We start from the raw sequence: 22679 nt of genomic DNA, 5'->3' as shown, positions 1-22679 counted from the left end.
CCTCAGTGGCACGGCTGTCAGCCTGCTAAGTCAATAACTGCAACTATCTCAGGCTTCCTGGGCTCCTGCACAGGGCCCTCTGGTGATTCACATTTACCTCTTTTCTGCTGGATGTCTTGGGAGCCTCCTGCAAAGGAGTCCTGTTGAGCAGGTGTCATGGTGCTCTGGTGGAGAGCAGAGTCAGAATTGGTCCTGGCAGAAGAGGAGACAGACTGTTAGCTTCCCCAACCTCAAAGAGGATGAAACAACAGGGCCTCCCCCTTCCCTGCTCTGCCAACCCTGACCCCATCCATCACCCCACTGAACCCCAGTACGAACACCAGGGCCAGACTTCAATCCTCTCCAACAAGCACTTCTTAAACTCCTACAACATGCCCAGCCCTGAACTGGGGACACAATAGTACCCGTCCTCCAAAAGCTCACATTCTACCAGGGAGAAAAAACACATGCAAAACAGACAGAGAAAAATTCTTGGAAGGGAGGGCACTAACTCCTGGGAGAATCTGGCAAAGCCACGTGTTGTAGGGTGGCACCAGATTGGATACTTGAAGGAAGCTGGAAATGCCAAGAAGCAGAGTCGAGGAAGAAAAGCAAAGGCACAGAGGCAACAGGCCAGTCTGGCTGCAAAGGGGGCTCTGTCCTGGGCCCTCTGCTCTTTTCCCTCTGTACTATGGCCCCTAGTGATCTCATCAGCTCCCATGGAGTTAATGATTGCCTCTGTGCTAATGGTCCTCTGATTCCTCATCCAGCCCTCAGCTCTCTTCTGGGAGCCAGTGCCACATCTCCAATGGTCTCGTGCACATTTCACACTGGGACTGACCTCATCATCTTTCCCCCCAGACCCTTTCCCCTTTGGAACTCCCTCCTTGCTGTTGAGGGCAGTACCATCCTCTTGGCCACTCAGGCTGCTCTCACTCTCCCTCTATTCAATCAGTGGGCACCAGCTCTGGCATATGGCCCCTTCTCTCCTCTGTCACTGCCACAAGCCCGAAGCGGTACTTCGTACCTAAACTAGGGCAAAGAGCTGCTTCTTGGTCCATCTACCACAAGTGTCTCCCCTCTCCGGTCTGTCCTCCACTCGGCTCTCAACTTCTTCCTAAAGCACAGGTCTGACCAGTATCTTGTTCAGTTGTTGACTCTCCTTGACCCCATGTGACAGGGTTAAGTGCCTTGCCCAGGCCAGGGTTACACAGCTAGTAAGTTAAGTGTCTTAACCCTGTTTGCCTCAGTTCCTCATCTCTAAAATGAGCTGCTCGAATCAGTGGCTGGGGCCACTTGCCTTGGTGAAGCCCTAAGGAGAGTCTCTCCCAAACTACCACAAGGCTGTCCCTTTCTGCAAATGATATTACAGACATGTCTATACCTTTCGCTCTGTCTTAAAGCAGACACCAGAACTGAGGAAAGGGAAAAAGAAAGGAATGACTGTCTGTCTCTTTCACACACACACACACACACACACACACACACACACACACGATTTTTTTTTCTTTTTGGTATGGCTGACAATAAGCTTCCTTGTATCTCAATTTTAGGTCAGGGATAACATCATCTCCTGGCCAAATGTATAAAATAATCAGAAAATGAAATGACACCAGTAAACACTAGAAACCAAGTACAACAGTATCGGTACAGAAACACCCTGGCAACTAGTGTCAGTGATTACAATCTGTACAACGTCACTCAGGTCCTTCCTCTCGGTGGCAGGGTGGCAGGCACCACTGTCTGCTACTCCCCAGAATCCTCACATAATAAGCCCTCCCAAATGGCAGAAAGGAGCCCCGTGAAACAGGCTGCAAGTCGAGAGCTGACAAAAGGGGGGCTGCCGGAAGCTCAATGATCAGCAAATCAGGCAAAACAAAATAAATGAAGCATGCATATGCCAGCACCCACAAATGGCTGCTAAGACGGCAAATCATCAAGCTGATAAGAGATTAGTTAGGGCCAAGAGATTCAGGGCCAGCACTGTGGAGTCAATAACTCAGGCAAGGAAGGCAGAGTGTTCCCTGAACACACAATATCACCCTGGGGGGCCCTGGGCCTGAATCTGACCCTGATACACACACGTTATGCACTAACCTTCTCCAGCTTGTATCTGATGGAGGTGACAGATAGACGGTCCCATACGGACAGCTGTCCACGTGATTTGATGATTTAAGGGGAAAACAACCAAACAGCCCATGCTTAGTGGCAACTCAAACTGCGACATCCCCCCGCCCCAGGGAAAACTTTCATTTTCCCAGTCTTATCCAACATGTTTTCAGCCAAAAGGATAGAAAATCACATCCTCAGCAAGGCAGGCTTTGTCTAGAATGGTGAGTTAATGAGAAAAGGCACCAGGAGATAGGAGGGTGGACTGAGTATTAGGCCCCTTGTTCCCAAACACACTTATACATCCCTATGTACCAGGCTGAAAATGGTGGGAGCTGCTCCAACTCTGAGGCATCTTCCTCCCAGCCCTCTAGATCTGGCTCCTTGCCCTTTCTCCCCAATCCACCACTACAATATGTTTTCCCTGGTGGTACAACTTGGTTCCGCCTACTACTCAGCACTTTCCTCCTGTGAACACACATGTGTGGGCTGCAGCCTTTCCAAGCAAGGGGAATGTGGTCATGAAATTTGGGGCCGGGGCAGCAGGGAGTCTGGGTTCAGCTGACTCCTTCTTAGGGGTCTTAACCTCCTCCCCAGTTCTGAACTCAGCCTGCCGGCACTGTCCCCTGGGCAAGGGAGTTCGGTTCAGGCCAGTGCTTAGGGTTGTTCTTGACTGGCTGCATGCTCAAACTGCTCCTGGAGAAAGGGCTTCTCAGGCTTCAGGTCCAGAAGCCCAAACCTCAGCCTTTAGTGCTGCTCACACTACAGCAAGGATAGGGAGCTCCTGGTCAGGGGAAGCCAATCCAGAAAAAGAGGCAGGGAAAAGGGCTGGACCCAAAAAGGTCTGAAAGGGTCTATTCTACTAGCACTCCTAACTGCTCTCTTCTTTGGGCTTTAGGTGCCCCTGTGTAAAATGGTTTCTAACAGCCTTTTTGGTTCCACTACCCTAAGCACTAAGGCCCCTTCCAGCACTGATATTCTGTGCTCTAAGATTCTTTTGCTCTCGAATGTTCCAAGGTTCTTCCAGATTTGATGGTCTCTTCTAAGGGCCCTCCCAGGCCTTTCATTGTTGGGCTCTACCATGGCACTTTGGCTGACTGCTTGCCCCCCAACCCTCTGGGAAAAGGATATCTGCCGTCCATGTTTATCCACCGACAAAGGGCGCCTGTGAGGAGACCCAAGGCGGTTGCGTTCCCGATATACTCTGTCCACTAGACCATGATGCCGAGTTGTCCGGCTGGTATCCAGGCCTGATGACTGAAAAGGAGTCTGGGGAGGGAGGAGGGGAGAGGAAAGAGAGAAAGAGAAACCCATACAACAGTTATCAGCTGCAGAAGCCAAAGAGGAGCAAGCCTCACTCCACCCTATTTACTTAAATGAGGGAATTCAATTTTCTTCACAGTTCCCTTTCTTACCTCCCCCACCCCCACCCACCCCAACCCTTTAAAAGCCATGTCCAGCTTCTTTCGGTCTGGATCAAAATCAGGAGATACCCAAAGGGCCCTTGAGCAGAATGCATCCCCAAGCAGAAAGAGGGAAACAGATGAGGTCTGGTCTCCTTCCACATCCATCATTTCTTCAACCCTTTTTAAGGCCCTCAAACCCTTTGAACGGACTCGAAACGATAGAAATAGAAGAAATAGAAAGTTGCCCAGGAATCTGCTAAGAGCTGGTGCACGGAAAAGGATGGGAAAAGAAGGTAGGGCAAGGCAGGGCAGGGCAGGGCAGGGTAGGGCTGGGCTGAGCTGGACCAGGTGCAGGAAGCATGCACAGGGCAGCGTGCATCCAGATGGATCATCCAGATGGAGCCAGCTGCAGAGTGCTACCCTGGAGTTGACAGCAAGAGGGGCAAAGAGAAATGCAAACAGGGCCCAAATGGCTTCAACACCTTGTGCCAGGGTAACTCCTCGATGGGGCACTCTCCCTTTTTCTGGCATCTCTCTCTCTCTGGCCCCAACTTCTCCTTCCTTTCTCTTCTTCCCTCCCCACCCATAACCACAGCATTCTCAAGTCCCTGACAAGGCACAAAGTTCTTTGTGCTGTGAGTGGTCAGCTGGTATCTGCAGCTCCCAGGCTCTGAGTGAAGTAAGGCTCATCAGAGGAAGTTCAAGACCTAATTTCCTAAACTCTGTATTTTGCTGACATTTTTCTTCTTGAATCTAGAAAATAACTTGGTTTCAATTCAGCCAGGCTTAAGGGTTGCCCCTCAATCTCCGTCCCCAGTGCCCTACTTCTTTTTTTCTTTTTCCCCGGTGTCTTACTTCTAATGGGCCAAGGTTAGAGGGTCTTGGATGTTTGCCAGATGTACAACACGAGGTCTCCCAGCCCGCCCCCCCAACCCTCCCCCCCACCACGGGCTGGGGTCCTGGCAACTGGCAACAAGCTTCCAGCCCAGTGAGTTTTTCCAAGCTTGGACGTGTGATCTTCTGATGCATGTCCTGATCACTACCATAACACCTAGCCAAGGGACATGAGCACACAGTGGCCTCTGCCTCCTCTCCAACTGCTCCTTGCTATCAGGTGACATGATATGTATGTATTTCCTCCCTCTTGCCATGCCAAGAAAGGACCTCAGAGGAGGCCCTGGTCTCCACCTGGAGGTCTGGAAATCCTAAATGTATTACTTTCACTGGAGGCCTGGATAAGACAAATCTTTTCCTCTATCTCACTTGACTTCAGGCTCTGTGTGCTTTCTCAAAACTGTAGGCAAAGATCTATTTCAATAATAAAATGCTGCACCCGTTTTGTAACAATGATTTAGATTTCTGTTCTCCATCACAAATGAAGGCTTTGTTCTTTCTCTGTAGACCTGATCTTTTTATATTTAGCCAATTCTGACTCTCCCTCTGCCCCATCATCCCTCCTAACACACCTCTTCTGTACTTTTAACAAAGCAGAACCCCAAAGGAACACTTCCTCCCATCTTGTTTACGTCTCTGTCTGTAATGCAGTTGGAAAGTCTACGTGCTGCCCTCCCACCCCAACCGCCTACCCTGCCTCTCCATGGAAAATTCCCAGCTGTCTTTTAGGGGTTCCAGAAGGATGGGCACTCTCTGGTTTAACTTGTAAGGTCAGAATTCAGGACATTTTCACCAGGAGTTCATGGCAAACTAGATTACAAGAGTCCCAGTTTCCTATAAATTAAAACCACTCATTCAAACCTAGGCACAGGAGGAGCAGACATGGGAAAAAGCCTCAGGGAGAAGAGGGAAGTTGTGACTGTCACCCTGTAACTGCTGTTATATTCTTCCCAGGTTAACTAGAGGAGATTTAATTCTTCCCCAAGATTTTTTTTTTTAAAACATGCCGACATGGTGCACATGCTTCGATGTTGTCTGATTAAACCATGGGCTAAAACAGCTCAGAAAGAGCTGCTACTGTCCATCATGGAAGCAGGGAGTGTGGGACAGACCACAATTGGGTCCGAAGAGTCTATCAACTAAACAATATGCATTTTTCAAAACTGGGATGCGGAACAAATCCATTTTCATTTGACAGACCAGAACAACTCTTTGGGAGCTGTAAGGGTGCGTCAACCAAACAGGGCGCATACCAAGAGAGAGAGAACAGGGAGTGTCCAAATACGTATCTGCTCAGGGAATCCCAAGCCAGTCCCAAATACGTATTGGCACCAGCCTCAGTACATGTTTACCAAAGAGACAGGAGCTGCTCCCAAGGTCTCTCCAAGAATTCCGCTGCGCTGCAAATGCAAAGAACCGAAACATTCAGAGATCCCACTCATCCACCCTCCTCCCCACTTTGGGCACACCCATGGATCTGTATCCCTGCCCCTCCCCATCTGCTAATCACTTTTCCCAACCCTCTGGCTATGGCTCATAAGGAGAAGGCAGCCAACCCACTGAGAAAGTTAACCTTGTGGCACCATGGATGCCCCACCAGAAAGCCTCAACCTGAGGTTTCTGGCCAGCCAGTATTCAGTAGTTTCATAAAAATGCTTGCTTTGTCAGGGAATGAAATGGTGACCAGCAAGAACACTAAGAATAGTAAAAGTCAGAAAGGAAATTTGCTGGGGTAAGGGCTAGGTGGGAAGGGGAATCAAGAAAGACCATTTTAAGGAGATCAGCATGATTTAATTCATATGCATACAGTAGAGTGATAACATAAATATATAAGTAAATGATTATGCACACAAAGTTACCTGGGGTGAGGAATGAGGGGAAACAGGTCACCTGGAACTGGATCAAGAGTTCCTCATGGGGAAAAGGCTGAGAGTTTCTGAGCTGAACCCTATCTGCAGCTTTTTGCTTAGCCTGTTACTATGGACTGCTAAATCTGAAGACCCAAAGACCTATGTTGTATATGCTGAAACCATTTTTCAGCAATGGGAAAGGTATGGCTCATAGAAGGAAGAACTTATTTTCTAATTAGTCATGCCTCTGTCCAAGCACAGCCCCAAACGTTCTCAAACAGGACCCCAGGCCGAGGCCCAGTTTTCACACTGCTCCCCCAACACATACATCACCTCCATCTGCAAGTCAGTAAAAGAAGGAATGAGTGAGACCCAGGTTGCTGGATCTGAAAACAGGCTTTTCCTTTGTTTTGGTAAGTGGAATTTGTCTTTAATTATCTATAACACAGACAGTAAGGTGCTAGAACATGCTCTGTAGAATAATTTGTTAGGGCAATGACATCTTAGTAACAAGAGACTTCACTAGAGGGATCTGCCAAGAAATATTTGCAGAGAAGTGGGGTCAGGCTGCTGGGTTTTTCTTCTGAGAATTACAGGGCTTGTGGATTAGTCAAGAAAGAAGAAGCCAAGTTCCAAAGTCCCCAAACAGTTACTGCTGCTGGTAGAAACTGACCAACAGGTGTAGTGGCTGCTGAAACACTCTTGTTCAAATGGTATTCTCACCATGGATTCTGTTGACAGGGGAAAGACCCGAAGAGGATCCGGGGAGTGTTGGCCAGAGCAGAGACAGCCCCCGCCTGGCTGCACTCTGTTTCCTCCCAGCCCCCGAGGAGGAGGGGTCTGGCAATCATCTGGAGACCCCCAAAGTCTAAAGTATCTCTTAGTGCACACCATTTTTCGATTCAGACACACAACAGATTTGCACTGCTCACCACACAGCAGCCAATTTCGGTTATGGAGGCTATCAGTGGGCAGAGGGTCGACTTTTCCAATCCCTTGGTAGAGTGGAGCTGAGGGCAGAGGCTAAATCCCTTAAATAGCAGGAGCAGGAAAGGACACTCACCTGGAAGGGCAAGTCCATGGAGCTGCTCCCAATCTGATTCACATTGGGCAGGGACCCTCCATAGTACTGGCCTCGGCTCTGTCCCAGCTGTAGATACTGTGTTTTCTGTAACTGTAACTAAAAGGAAGAAACACACTGCAGCTGCAACAAACAGGGAAAGGACTCAAGTCCCCAAACACAACCCAAATAAAATGCAAGATTAAAAAAAAAGTCAGCTTAACCTGACTGGAAAGGCCATTTAAAAAAAAAAAGGCATGCTACAACTAAGGGACACCATCCTGTGAAGAGAAGAAAAGTGGGAGGCAAAAGCTCTGGGTTCTAATCCTGAGCCTGCCACTGATTCACTGTGGGCTCTTGATCCCTTTTGGGGGGCTCAGCCTCTTCATTTATAAAATAGGGCTGGATGAGATGGTCTCCAAAGTCCTGGCCATTCTTCAGTTTGTCTTTCGAGGCCCCTCCATCTCTGATGCTCGTTCTAAGTTCAAAGGCCCTTGCCAGATTTGACATCTTATGTTCTATCTGCTAAGTTCCCTGATGACTCTTATAATCTACAAGTCTAATTCCACAGGTTCAATTACCAGATTGACCATTTATACAATGATATATATGGGGTACAAGCAAGGGAGATACTCCGGAGATCCATTAGTCCAAATTCACATATCCTAGTTTTGCAGTACCTCCTGAGACTACTTCAATTTCGATCCCAGCTACAGCTGTCACACCCTACAAAATGTCACTCTTTCATCTCATTGCAGAAATCTAATGGAAAGATTAGAAACAAACTGAGGACAGAGGCAGCAAGACAGAAAATGCCATGGGCCAGACGCCCAATGTACACCACCCTGTAACAGCATGGCCTCTTTTGCATAATGTAGATATTTTTGAATGGATGCAAGATGCAACCAAGCTAAGCAGAATATTATGAAGAAGGACCTTCAGCCCCAGGGAGCTGTTTCTTCTCACTGCCAAAGGCAGTTACAAGAAGACAAGGCAAAATCTGAACTTTGATGGCTTTGATAACAGGAGAAACAATCTCTTCAATGACAGCCTGAGTCAAGCTTCCCTGCCAGAAGTTCAGAGGTAGAGGAGATACTTTGCTTCGAAAGCACTACACATTCTTAAAAAAACACACAAATACACAAACCTGTGTCCTGTGCACATGTCCATGCAGATTAATGTACATTAATCAGACCAAAAAACGTATTTCTAAGAAAATCTCTCTGCTCCATCTAACCACTGCCCTGCCCCTCCATTCAATAAGGAATGGACTCTTCGCTTGTTTTCCATCTCTCACTTATTGTTAGATCACGTTTGCTCTTCTTGAACCCAAAGAACATCCCTTGCTATGTGTAACACACTCCCCTTTTAGGTCAGGCTCCTCACTGCTCAGCCATCATGGCCCTCTCTGCCAGTTTGGAGATACTGCTTCCCAGCCACCCGGCTTAGAGCACCTTAGGGATCTTTCTGTGAGTCATTTATTCACCATTCTACCCAAGGAACATAGCTGCATAGCCAGAATACGTCTAGTCAAAGCTCCACCTTAAGCCTGAACATCCCCTTAGAGTCCATGACAATGATGAAGTTTCTAATGACAGGTCATTCACTACCTATCGAGGCAATCCCTTCCATTACAGGGCTACTGTAATGTTATTAGAAGTTGCTCCTAATATTAATTTAGCCTCCATCTGCCTCTCTGTGCCTGCACTTCACTGACTTAGTTCTGGGGTCTGGGGCCATACAGCTCAAGCCAAATCCTTCTTCTAAATGACAAACCCTCAGGTATTTGAAGACAGGGATCACATTTTTCCTGCCTACTCCCCAAGTTTTCTTTTCCAATCTAAGCATCCACTCAATTGATCTTTTTATGTTTTTAGTAACTTATGTATGGGTGGCCATTCTGGTCACTCCTCAGCTGCTCAATAACTCCTCATCAGAAGCAAAGGGGTTCTTTCTTTCTTTTTTTTTTTAACTTCCTCAGACTCTAGCAGGGCACTCAGAGATGGGCAGTGATCAGTCTTTTATAGTTGGAACGTTCAATTCTTGGACACTATGCAGATTTGGTTGCTAAGGTACAACCCTGTGTATATCAACAAAACTGTCTCAATTTCCCTCACAAACAGATGCTGCCAGTGCACTCTGCGTGCAGCCTCCGGCTGCTCACAAACAAGGCTCCAAAGCAATCTCCTTTAAAAATAAGGCGTCTCCATCACTGGTAGCCCGCACTGACCCAACTCCACCAAATCTTGCTCACTGACTTCCTTAAGGACTTGGGAACCATCATGGGCAGAAAGTGGACCTTCTCGAAGCTCAGCTGCTGATTATAAACATGGGATCTGAATTACATCAGGATGTTTGCAAAGTGCCAACCACTCTTGTGGGGTAGTAATACAAGGATTATTATCACAATTTTACAGATGAGGAAACAGAGGCTTGAGGAGATCAAGTGAATTGCTCGTGATCACAAAGCTACTAAGTATCTGAGGGAGTATATGAATCTGGAGTCAACATACTACTAGCAGAACTCAATCATATCAATATTGACATTCTCACTATAAGTGAAACCAGAAGATATAAGGAAGTCCGAACTGTATGGAAGGATGGTTTGCAGGTTCCCCTTGGAAAGGCTAAATAAAGCAGCTGGTTTTATCAAGATCAGAGACAACCAGAAACATAATTGCTTAGGCTATCTGGTCATCTTACATTGCAGGGCAATATAAGAAAAAGGCCACCAACACCACTACCACCATCACCACCACCGCCACCACCACCACCACCACCATAACCACCATGCAGCTAATGTATCCAGAGGATGGCTGCAGAACTCAGAAGGCTCTCTAAATTATATTAACATACACGTTAATATTCAGTGATTTTCATATAAAGGTGGACATGGGAAGGTCAACAAAAAAGTCAGAAAATATGAAAGAAGCCAAAGAACTGTAACCTGTAAGAAGCCCCACGCTTACATTGTAAGAACATTTTCTTCAAAAAGAATTGGGAGGCATCAGATATAGCAAACAGCAAATAGTATCATCACAAATCTATCTTAAAGGACAAGAAATGGCTAATTACTGATACAGAGAGTAATTTCTGGTTCAGCTGTACGTATATAGTCAGACCATCGACTTGTTACAGAAAAGATCAAAGTCAATACCAAATTAGAAAAATAAAAAAAAAGATGTGATATGAAAACAAAACAGTACTGGTCTTCTTGGCAAGATGGCTGCCTAAACAGGAGGCAGACGGCAAGCTCCCACACACCTACTACAACAAAAACCTGAAATTCTCAGCAGGATGAATAATGATCAAGAAATCCAAAGAGAAACTACAATAAATGATTTCTCCCACTCCAGAACTGCAAAAAAGTCAACCAGAAGCCCAGAGGCAACAGGAAATAGGATCACTAGCAAAGACAGCAATGCGCAAGCAACAAAGTCTGTAGTCTCCCAGAATGACCACATGAACCAGAAACACACATAGTCTTCAGAGCTCTGTATTCAGTGACAGCAAGAGGAGGAGCCCCAGAGAAAGCCCCAGGGTGTTCAGAAAGCTCCATATCAGTCAAAAAGCTCAAGGATAGGGGATTTGGAAGCCCCAGTTAGCAACCAGCACATGATCCAATGCTCAGACCAGGACAACTCAAATCAAGAGCTAGAATTCTGTCTTTTTTTTTTCTCCACTTAACAGTATTTTATTTTTTTTTCCAAATACATGTAAAGATAGTTTTCAACATTCATCTTTATAAGATTTTGAGTTCCAAATTTTTCTCCCTCCTCTCCTCCCCTCTCCCCTCCCCAAGATAGCAAGCAATCTGATATAGGTTATACATGTACAATCATGTTAAAGATATTTCCTTTTTGGTCATATTGTGAAGGAGGAATCAGAACAAAAGGGGAAAACCACGAGAAAGAAAAAACAAAAAACAAAAATGAAAATAGTCTGCTTCAATCTGCATCCAGACTCCATAGTTCTTTTTCTGGATGTGGATAGCATTTTCCATCATGAGTCTTTTGGAATTGTCTTAGATCACTGCATTGCTGAGAAGAGCTAAGTCTATCAAAGTTAGTCATCACACAATGTTGCTATTACTGTGTACAGTGTTCTCCTGGTTCTGCTCACTTCACTCAGCATCAGTTCATGTAAATCTTTCCAGGTTTTTCTGAAATCTGCCTGCTACTCATTTCTTATAGCACAATAGTATTCCATTACATTCATATGCCACAATTTGTTCAACCATTCCCCAATTGATGGGCATCCCCTCAATTTCTAATTCTTTGCTACCACAAAAAAAGAGCTGCTATAAATATTTTTGTAACATAGCATTGTTTTAGGAGAAACCTGAAGATAGTGGGCTCTGAACTTCCATGGGGATCTAACCCTAGGAGATAAAGTTTAGCACCTAAACCCAGGTGAGCCAGGCCAAAACAAAGTACAGGTAGCCATCCCTCTCAAAGTGAAGCATAAGGTTGGACCTGGCACTGGCACAAAGCCCCTATTCAGAAAATAAAGCTAAAGAGACAAGTAAACCAAAGACAAACCAGTATAAAAATTATTGTAGATCTAGAGGACCCTCAAAAGGAAGAGGATAATTGCAAAACAATAGTAAGCAGAGACTTAAAAGGAAAAAATGGATTTTCTTTTTTTTTAATAATTAAGATTTTTTATTTTTAGTTTACAATACTCAGTTCCACATAATTTTGAGTTCCAGATTTTCTTCCCCCTCTCTCCCCCTCCCTCCCTAGGACAGCATGGAATCCAATATATCTTCTACATATAACTTCACATTGAACTTATACAGTAGTCAAGTTGTAAAGAAGAATTATGACCAATGGAATGAATCATGAGAAAGAAGAAACAAAACAAAACAAAAAAAAACAAAGGGAAAAAAAGAGAGCAAACAGCGTGCCTCAATCTGCATTCAGACTCCATAGTTCTTTCTCTGGATGTAGATAGCCCTCTCCATCATGAGTCCTTTGGAGCTGTCTTTGCACCTTGTATTGCTGAGAAGAGCAAAGTCTATCAGGGTTAGCCATCACAGAATCCATATATCTGTGGTTGTGTATAATGTTCTCCTGGTTCTGCTCTGTTCACTCAGCATTATATCGTGTGGGTTTCTCAAGATTTACCAGCCCTAAAGAAAAACCCAATGCGGTAGTGGAAAGAGCAGTAGGTCCTAGAGGGAGAGGAACAAACTCTATTGACTCCATGATCAAATATAAAGTCTTTTGTTAGGCTCTGAAAGCCCTACCAATTAGGGCTGGCCCCTTCCAACATTTCCAATCTTACAGCACATATCAAAATTTGTTTAGCCACTTCCTAACTACTGGTCATCTTCTTTGTTTTCAATTTTCTGCTACCTCAAAAATTGTCATAAAAATTTGGGTGTATTATGGAGTCTTTCTTTTTGTCAATGATCTCCTTGGGGCATATGCCTAGCAATGGAATCTTTGGGTCAAAAGGTATGGACATTTAAGTAAATTTATTTGCAAATTTCCAAACTGCTTTCTAGAATGGTTAAACCAATTCACGACTTAATACATTAATACATTAGTGTGGCCTGTCTGACATTCTGTTTAAGGCCCCTTCTAGCTCTAACATTCTATATTCTATGTTCTGAGATCTTTCTCAGCTCTGACAATTTATGTTGCGAAGTTTCCTCCAACTCTAACATTTTATGTTCCATGATGGAAGGGACCTTAAACCTTCTAGTTCTAAAGTCACTTCCAGTTCAAATTAATTCAATTCAACAAGCAATTCATTACACATGTACTTACTACATGTAAGTCACTTTGTTAGGTGCTTGAGATACAAAGACATTGAAAAATCCCTGCCTTCAAGAATTCACAAGAGACACAACATGTTAACAGTTAAGTACCTACAAAATAATCTGAGAGGGCCAGTCCTAATCTTCTATGCTCCTCTAGCTCCAACCTTTTATGTTTTACAATCCTTTCAAACTCTAATATTCTCTATCTTTAAGTCCCTCTCAACTCTGATGTCTTATGTTCTAAGTTCCCTTCTAGCTCTGACATTCTATGCTTTAAGGTCCCTCCTAGCTCCGACCTTTTTTCAAAAGTTCCTTCCAGCTCTGATATCTTATGTTCAAAATTCCTTCCAGCTCTAACATTCTATTGTTCTAAGAGTCCCACCAGCTGACATTCTGCGTTCTAAGGCCCTTTCCAGCTCTGTAAAGTTTATAATTCTATGGTTTTCCTCCAAACACCGATGTTCATAATTTACATGGTTCCTTCTCCCTCCCCCCAACTCCCTCTGTGCTCTAAGGTCCCTTCCAGCTCAGACATCCTACATTTTAAAGTCCCTTCCAGCTGGGATGTTTTGTTTTTAAGATTCCTTCCAGGTTTAAAAACTCTACGGCATTAGGGTTTGCAGAAGCATTTTGTATAGCTTAGCTCCTCCTAATATTTCCACTCATGAATTATCCTGGGGGTTTTTCTCTGCATGAAGGTATTAAAAGAGCATTTCCACCTGGCCATTACAAGTCCATCACTTCATTCCCCTTCCAGTCCTGTTCTTGACCTTCTGGACTTCAAAATCATGACTCTACTGGTGTCTCATCCTAGAACTTTCCTCGGCACCCTGGCATATCTTAGCACCGTTGAAGCCTGCTCACCATGGAATATCCCTTCACAAGGCCTACCCCTCTTCTCCCATTGGTGAGTTCCTCCTTGAGCCTCTATTTTGTAAAGGGGCCCAGGCCAGGTTGCCTTCGTCCCCTTCCTGGCCCCATTCCTGACATTCTAGACTTCAAAATCCTGCCTCCCCCCGGGTCCCTTCAGTCCCATCCCTGTCCCCCATCCCCACCTCCACCCTAACCCCTATCTTCTCCTTTTTGTGTTATTGTCTCCCACTAAAATAGGGGCTCCTAGAGGGCAGGGACTGGCTTTCTTTTAGCCTGATTTTCTAACACCGGCATTTAGCTCAGTGCCTAGCACACGGTAAACATTTAATGCTTCCTTTCTTCCTTCCTTCTTCCTTCCCTTCCAAACACATTTCTGCAACCAAGTCAGGGCCTGTTCCTAAGGTCCTAAATCATTAAGCTTAGCTTGGCATCATTATCATCTGCTCTTCTCCACTCCACTCTGTATGACTTTGTATGGATTATTGTTATTGTTTGTCCTTTGTTCTAGAAGAGGACCATCATATCACATGGAGGTGATGCCATGACTTACAAGTGAATTGGATTTAAGTGAGGGAGGGCTGTGCGAAGTCCACAGACTCACTTTCTCCTCCTGAGACATCTGGGTCCAGTGGAAACATATATAACAGAACTACTGGAGATGGCCTCCATTTCGTATGAAGGATACCATTTAAAGGGTCAGAAGCCAATGCAGTTCAAGACTTTGTTCCACTATGTTGACTGCTATGCTCTTGTGTCATAGCAGAAAATTAGGTATTCAATCAAGAGCCATGGAATTGGCTTCCTATTTCAATCTCTAAAATGACCACCCCAAAAGCACTTGGACTCTGGGGTCAAAGGTGATACAGAAGGGGAGAGAGAGACATGGTCAAGCTGTCCTATGATTTAAAAAAAAAGTTATCCTTGGATATCTCCAATAAGGGAAAGGAAAAGGAAAAGGAAAAGAAAAACTATAGATTCATACTCAAACACTGACAGAATCAGAGGATTACCTCCCTAGTGGGGTGACTGGCTAAAAGGTCAATACCATGCCACTACTGGGAGCCAAGCAGAGAGCAATGAACATATCACTAAACTGCCCATGCAATACTTCTAACTCATTATGTAACACAGTGCTTGGCTGGCCAAATAGCTAGTGCTTAAGAAATGCTTTTTTCTTTCATCTATCCATCTACTCATTTCAGAAAGCCTTATTTTAATTTAAAGAATTACAGAACCTCAGAGCTGGGAGGAACTTCAGAACAGAGGAAATGTACCCTGGAACACAGAAAGTTCAAGCTGGAAGGAAATTAGAAAAAACTTGAACACAACTCCTTGATTTTAGAGATGAGGACACTGAGAAGAAGCAAAGAGGAAAAGTGATTTGCTGAGGATCATACAAGTTAGTGGTGGAATCAGAGCTGACACCCAGATGTCTAACTCCCAAAGCAGGGCAGCATGAGGTAGCAATGAACACTCTCAGCTTACAATCAGAGGATTGGTAAGTGAGTCCCAGCCCTGCCACTTATTGCTGTGTCACTTCACCTCTCTGGGCCTCAGTTTCCTCACCTGTAAATTAAGGGGGTTTGAACTGGTTGGCCAAAATGTCCTCCAGATGTGACATCCCTCCCTAGTAGCTACTTTTCCAAGATATCAGATCCTTGGGCTCTTCCCAAATAGACAAAAGCCAGCGAATTCTATCTATCAGGATAGTACACAGCCCTAGAGACCCCAAGAGGTCAGCTGGGTTCTCTAAGAAGCTCCAGTCCTCCTCCTTCTGCAGATGGAATCTTGTTTTTGATACTATGTATGATTATTGTCAAGTCTCCTAACTATTTCCATGGCAACATCAGCTTTTTCTTCTAATGAGATTAAAGTAAATTAATGGCAGGTTTCCTTGATGCTGAATTTGGCCAACCAAATGTTTGGAACTTTCCTAGCTGAAGCAGTAAAGAGATGTTGCCCACAGAGGCTTCCTTATTTGTCCCCAGGGGAATCACAGATTGACACCCAGGGCCCTCCAAGACTCTCCATCCAGTCCAGGCCTGAAGCAGAGAGGTCTTCGATCAACATCCTTGATGAAAGGTCACCCTAACATCCTGGTGACAGGGTGTTCACTAGACAGCCCATTTTACTGTGGGACAGGACACTCTTTTACTGGTCTACAATCTGCCTCTCTGTAACATCTACTCATTCGTCCTATTTCTGCCCAAGGAAGCCTCGAAGAGTAAGTCCAATACCTACTCTCTCCTGTAATGAAATGTCATGCACTTCAAGAAAGCGAACATGTATCTTAGCCAAGCTCTCCCCTCCACTAAGTGTTCTATTCACCAAAAGGAGTCATTCATTCTCTGTTCCTTCAAGTGATCTTCACTGAGCACAGCTTCAAGTCTCTTTATCATTCTACTTACTTGAGCTTGGCAACGTCCCTCCTAAAGTGCTGCCACAAAAAAACAAGAGTGATTAACTTCTGAGGTTAAAATGTACAGTGCTACAGACAAAAGGGATTTGGTGCCTACCACTTATCTGATAAGTACATTTCAAATTCTATTGTGAATTACTATATTTATTTACATATACCATTCCCTCTTGTAGACTCTAACTTCTCATGTACATCTTCTACATCTCTAGTGTTCAGCCACCAGTAAGTGTTTACTGAATGAATAAATGAAGAGGTCGCTGCCCCAAAGACTTGGAGGTCCTAGAGCTAGCAAGAGACAGTGGGTTTCTTTGGGAGAGTTTTTGACTAACTCACAGTTCTAGAGAATGAAGTAGGGAAAGCTATCTTGGCAGGATGAGGCAGAGAGGCAGGGGAGTAGTGCTAGGGAATGGCCCCTAGAGCTGACTCCTCAAAATGGAGGTTCCAGAGTGGGGTGCAAAGAGGACAGCCAAACATCTATCTAAGGAAGGGATGGGGGTGAAGGGAAGAAGAGACAGGAAATGCTAAGCTCAGGAGTTTCCATTTGATTCAGGAGACAAATACAAGTAACTACAGGGTTCTGAGAATGGATTCATATGGTTGAAATACCCTAGGAACGTGACTTTTTGGTCCATGTAAAACAGGATAGCAAGAGTCAAGAGACCTAAATTCTAATCTATGGCTGTTAATAACTTGTTATATGACCTTAGGTAAGTCACTTCATCAATTAATGAACAAATATTTATTGAGTGAATATACTATCCTTACCCCTATGTGGAAGGAACTGTGCTAAGTTAGGAAAACGAAAGAAAAAACGAAACAATTCCTGACCTTAAGGAGTTTTTATTCTATTGAGGGAACAGTATATGAGTATATATGAGTATATATGAGTATATATAAAATAGCGAAAAAGGAAACACAAGGTAATTCAGGATGGCATTTGAGAGGAATGGCCCCATAGCACCTTAGGAAATAAGGACAGGCCCCTCTGAGCCTCCATGTCCCCCTGTGTAAAGGGGGTGGGAGGATGCAGTGAGGAGCAGCAATATACAGCTATCATATCTACTACAGGGAGCTGCAATGGTCTAAGCCAGTTGAACATTCCCACTACCAAATGGTGAGCCCCTGGAAAAGGACTCTTACAGATGGATACATTGGCCCAGGCCCCAAACAGAGTAGGTCAGGGCTCATGCCAATCAGCAATGGGTCCACAAAAAGCTGCTATGCTTCTAGTTTATGTGAGCAAGGAGATTTAGCCTCAAAAAAAAATTAAAACTAAATAAAGTTGAATGACGTAGTTAGACTAGATTTCTTTTTTTTATTTTTTATTTTTTTAATTTCTTTATTTATTTTTAGTTTACCACACACAGTTCTACATAGTTTTGAGTTCCAGTTTTTCTCCCCTCCCTCCCCCCTCCCTCCCCAAGACGGCATGGAATCTCATATAACTGTCATGTATAACTTCGCATTGAATTAATTTATGCACTAGTCAAGTCGTGGAGAAGAATTTTGACCAATGGAATGAATCATGAGAAAGAAGAAACAGAACCAAAAAAAAAAAAAACCCAAAAACAAAAACAAAAAAGAAGCAAAAAAGGCAAGCATTTAGTGCGCCTCGATCTATATTCAAACTTCGCAGTTCTTTCTCTGGATGAAGATAGCATTCTCCATCGTGAGTCCCCTGGAGTTGTCCTTGCCCCTTAGGTTGCTGAGAAAAGCGCAGTATGTCAGGGTTGGTCCTCACGGAATCCATATATCTGTGGCTGTGCACAACGTTCTCCTGGCTCTGCTCCGCTCACTCAGCATTATGTCGTGTAGGTTTTTCCAGGTTGTTATGAAGTCTGCATCATCCCCATTTCTTATGGCACAATAGTATTCCATCACCTTCATATACCACAGCTTGTTCAGCCATTCCCCAATTGATGGGCATCCCTTTGATTCCCAATTCTTAGCTACCACAAAAAGAGCTGCTATAAATATTTTTGTACATATGGGTCCTTTTCCCGCTTGTGTGATTTCTTTGGGATACAACCCTAGAAGTGGTATTGCTGGGTCAAAGGGTATGAACATTTCTATAGCCCTTTGGGCATAGTTCCAAACTGCTCTCCAAAATGGCTGGATCAGCTCACAACTCCACCAGCAATGCAACAATGTTCCAATTTCCCCACATCCTTTCCAGCATTTATCATTTTCCTGTTTTGTTATATTAGCCAATCTGACAGGAGAGATGTGGTATCTAAGAGTTGTTTTGATTTGCATTTCTCTAATCAGTAGTGATCCAGAGCATTTTTTCATATGCCTGTAGATAGCTTTAATTTCTTCCTCTGAAAACTGCCTGTTCATATCCTTTGACCATTTCTCAATTGGGGAATGGCTTGTATTCCTATATATTTGGCTCAGCTCCCTATATATTTTAGAGATGAGGCCTTTATCAGAGATACTAGTTGCAAAGATTTTCTCCCAATTTTCTGCTTCCCTCCTAATTCTTGTTGCATTGGCTTTTTTTGTACAAAAACATTTCAATTTGACATAATCAAAATTATCCATTTTGCATTTTGTAATGCTCTCTATCTCTTGTTGGGTCTAGACTAGATTTCTAACATCCCTTCTACTCTGACATTCTATCTTCTGTGTACTATGGTTCTTTTGAGCTCTGACACTATGTTCTAATCCTTCCAGCTCTAATATTCTATGTATTAAGGTCCCTTTTCTCTTTTTTCCACTTTAAAAGAAAAACATTATGATGCTTTTTGCTTTTTTTACATCACCCAAACCCTCCCTTGTAACAAAGAAAACATGTACCCAAAAATCTACCAACAAAATGACCATACCTGACAGAGCATGCAATGTCTTACATCCTAGAACTCCTCAGGGTTCTAATGGGGCATGGCTGGTAACAGCAGATTTAGAGTCGAGGGAAGAGAGGTAAGGTTCCTATCACATATGTGTGAATGTATACATATTCACAGGAGATTATCCAAGAGGAAACTGAACCCAATAGCTCCAGTGTGCCCATGGAGTTCTAGAAACAGAGGCAGCTGCAGAAAAAGGATCTGCTTGGCACGAAATCCCTAATAACCCTTATCCAGAGAGTAAGATTCTGGGAACTGAGAGTTACAGCGCTCCTCCTCCTTAGCAGCTAATCGCTGCCAAATGCAAACTCAGAATAAAAATCTTCTTCCTTCAGAGGAAACAGCCACAGCACATGGGGCCCATGGTCTTAAGCTCCCCCACCCCGCCACTTACCAACTCTTATCTACGATCAACATAGCACTTTATAGACACTCACTAAGATAAGGGCAGAGTGTACTTCTAAGGAGATCTCAGCGACAGGACCCTCTAAAATCAGATGAACACAGGAAGTCAGTTTTCATAGAAGTCACTAGCTTTACAGTTTCCATAACCCAATCTTTTAACAATGTATATGATGCTTAGATTTTCTCACTTTAGAATAGCCTCAGAATAAGTGAGAAATGGTGAATGGCATCCCAGAGAGATTCTCAACAGGTTACCTAGAAATTGACTTGGATTGTAGTTCTGGTTCTGCCACTAATCAGGTGCAGAACCTAGGGCAGTGGAGTGCTATGGATCTCAGTTTCTCTATCTGTAAAACAAGTTAATCTCTAAGGTCTTTTATTAGCCCTTCCATTCTACAAAATCACAATAAGCCAGTGAGCTAGTGTTCTTGAAAGCACCAACTATGCGCCAGACTAAGTGCTGGAAACAAAAAGAGAAAGAAAACCCCTGCCTTCAAGAGGCTTCCATCCTAATGGGGAGAAGACAATAAAAGGAAGCTGGAAGGGGAGGGCTGGGAGAGGTTTACCCATCAGCAGTGGGGGTTGGAAGGATGCTAGAAAGTCCAGAGTGCAGCTTTGACAGAAGGATCATCACGGCCTCAGAGAACTTAAGGAAGGCTCCTGTGAGCTCTCACATTCACTGCTGCATGGTCTTTTTCAGCCTCCAGGTTCAATGCTTTAAGGTCCTTTTATAGCTCCACCATTCAATGTTCATATGGAAGGGACCTCAAAGGCCATCTAGGCCAATGCCCTGAGGCCTAGGGAAACAAAATGACTCACCCTAAGTCACACAAACAGAAGAGGCCTGGGGACAGGCCTTGAACCCGAGCTCTGGCTTCAGAGCCAGAATCCTTGGCCACTGAACTCCACCGCCTCCTTTTGAAGGTGCCTTCCACTTCAGACACAATCCGCATGATTCTGAGAACCTTTGGCTCATGCTGTTCTCTAAGCAACATGCAAATTCTCTACTTGTCATCTCCACCTGTTGAAATCTCACCTATTTTTCCAGACCCTGCTCCACTGGCATATCCTGTGAGAAGCTTTTGCAGACCCTTAGTCCCTTCCCCAGTTCCCTCCCTCAAAAGAAATCTTTCCTTCCTAGACTTTGCAAAGCACTTTGGTACCTCTTTATTCCTTTATATTCTGTTGTGAAACAGAGTATTTGTACATATGTCCTACCCTTGTTGAACTGGAGACTCCAAGAGGGCAGGTACCTGGTCTGATCTATCTTTTATCCCCCTTCTCCCATTTAGAAGACCCTTAAATATCTCTTAAGCCACACTGAACCTGCAGATGAGGCTTTGAATTGGTCTTGGCAGCCCATGGCCAGCCTGTAACTTAGTCTGAAAGAGGACAGCTAGTGACTCTTATCTTCAAGGACTCATTCACAATCAGTCTTCCAACCTATTCTGATGGGTTACCTCAGGTCCCAGGGTTAAGGCCCCAGGAATCTCCTCAAGATCCACAAACTTCGGAAAAGTAAAAGGCCTCTGGCTGAGAAAGAAAACATAAGCAAACTGAACCATCACGAGCTTTAAGCATCCTGATTTTTCTGCTTCTGAAAAGACACTGCCAGCATGAGCAAGGTCATTAATAAGCATTGCTATGTGCCCAGCACTGTGCTGGGTGCTAAGGATACAAAGATACCAGCAAACCTGTACATACACAAGTGTATGCACAATTAGTTACAGAATTAAACACAAGGTAATGTGGGAATGAGGGGTGTTCAGCAAAGGCCTTATATACGAGGTGGCATCTGAATGAAGCAGCACCATGGATGGCATAGCCATTCCTTACAAAGTGTGTTTGGAAACCAGCCTAAGCCCCTTTCAGAAACTAACAGAACCAGAAGGTCACCTGCAGCACTAGCAATGCTATGGGGAGTAAATCAGTTGTTCCCTCCCTCTCTCCTATGAGAGTTGTGAGGAAAGTACTTTATAAACCTCCAACTAAGCACTGGAGAAGTGTGAGCTGCTGTTACTACTCCTAAGCAAAACTGCTCCAAGTCATAATCAAGATGCCGTCACCCCTCAGTGTGGAGGAGTAGAAAGAGCCTTGGTGTAGGAAGACCTTTGGGAAGGACCTGGAAAACCCCATCACCTCTCCTGCCTCTAAACTTCAATTTCCTTATCTATAAAATGGGCGTAATCATCCGTGCATGGAGTGAGTGGATAGGAGAGCATTTTGAAAATTATAGAGTGCTACAGAAATGTGAACCATTCTGAATTATGGCAGCCCTACCCACAGCTGCCCTTCTCCAGCATCTCCTCTCTGCAGTGAAGGGAGGCTTTCAGATGAAAAACAAATCTTGCCTACTTCAGCTGTGATCACAATGGCATCCTCAGAATCACAAAATCTCAGCCGTCAAACCACCCACTCATCCCCTCCCCTCAGAGGAAAATTACAAACCCCACTAAAAGAAGCCTGTTGGGTTTGGTTTTTGTTTTTATTACTCTCTAGACGTGTAAATGGTAACATCATATCAGGCAGCTGCACAAGGTAAATCAAGAGTGAGGATAAGCACAGGAACATCAGCTCTTAGAGTAGAAAAGGACTCTACCATGCAGAAAATCTGAGCTAGAGGACTCTGAACACAGAATGTGAGAGTTGGAAGGGGCCTTGGAGGTCAAGCTTTACCCTCTCATTTGTGAGAGGTAAGGAAAATGAGATTTTTGAAAGTTAAGGAAGAACGAAAAATCAGATAACCAAGCCAGAACTCAAAAGCTCTGCCATTTAAAAAACACAAACAGGACAACATTTCCAAGTTCCTGTTGCTTGAGCTCTCTCAGAAATCCCGTCCGAGTTTCCGAAGAGGGCAAACAGACATAGTGGAAGTAAACGTACTGGGATCAGGGTCAGGCCGTTTGGGTTCTCCTATTGACCCTGCCACTGACTATATGTACACCTCAGCTTCTTAGAATCCCTGGCTTCTTTCAAGACCCAGCTCAGGGGCCACCTTCTACGGGCCTTTCTTGGTCACTCTACTTCCTCTTCAAGGGAGAAAGAGAAAGAGAGTGGGAATTGGA

The 22679-nt window shown here is 44.3% G+C and overlaps 1 protein-coding gene across 3 annotated transcripts in view; it reads right to left on the bottom strand.

Moving 5' to 3' along the window:
• Nucleotides 1-22679, bottom strand: part of CRTC1 (CREB regulated transcription coactivator 1) — a 120923-nt gene that overhangs the window by 38732 nt on the left and 59512 nt on the right. For 2 of the 3 annotated variants that reach the window (XM_036740902.1, XM_036740903.1), the window contains exons 2-5: nt 7302-7418; nt 3220-3357; nt 2077-2138; nt 98-192 (exon numbers count right to left, since the gene is read on the bottom strand). In XM_036740902.1, coding sequence (XP_036596797.1) covers nt 98-192; nt 2077-2138; nt 3220-3357; nt 7302-7418 — 412 coding nt within the window. Of the gene's footprint in view, nt 1-97; nt 193-2076; nt 2139-3219; nt 3358-5740; nt 5789-7301; nt 7419-22679 lie in introns of all 3 variants that reach the window. The other variant, XM_036740904.1, reaches the window with a different exon arrangement.

Source organism: Trichosurus vulpecula, chromosome 1 (assembly GCF_011100635.1).
Source record: "Trichosurus vulpecula isolate mTriVul1 chromosome 1, mTriVul1.pri, whole genome shotgun sequence".
NCBI classification, from domain to species: Eukaryota; Metazoa; Chordata; class Mammalia; order Diprotodontia; family Phalangeridae; genus Trichosurus; species Trichosurus vulpecula.
Note: the sequence above shows the minus strand (reverse complement) of the source record. Positions and strands in the feature narration are given on the sequence as shown.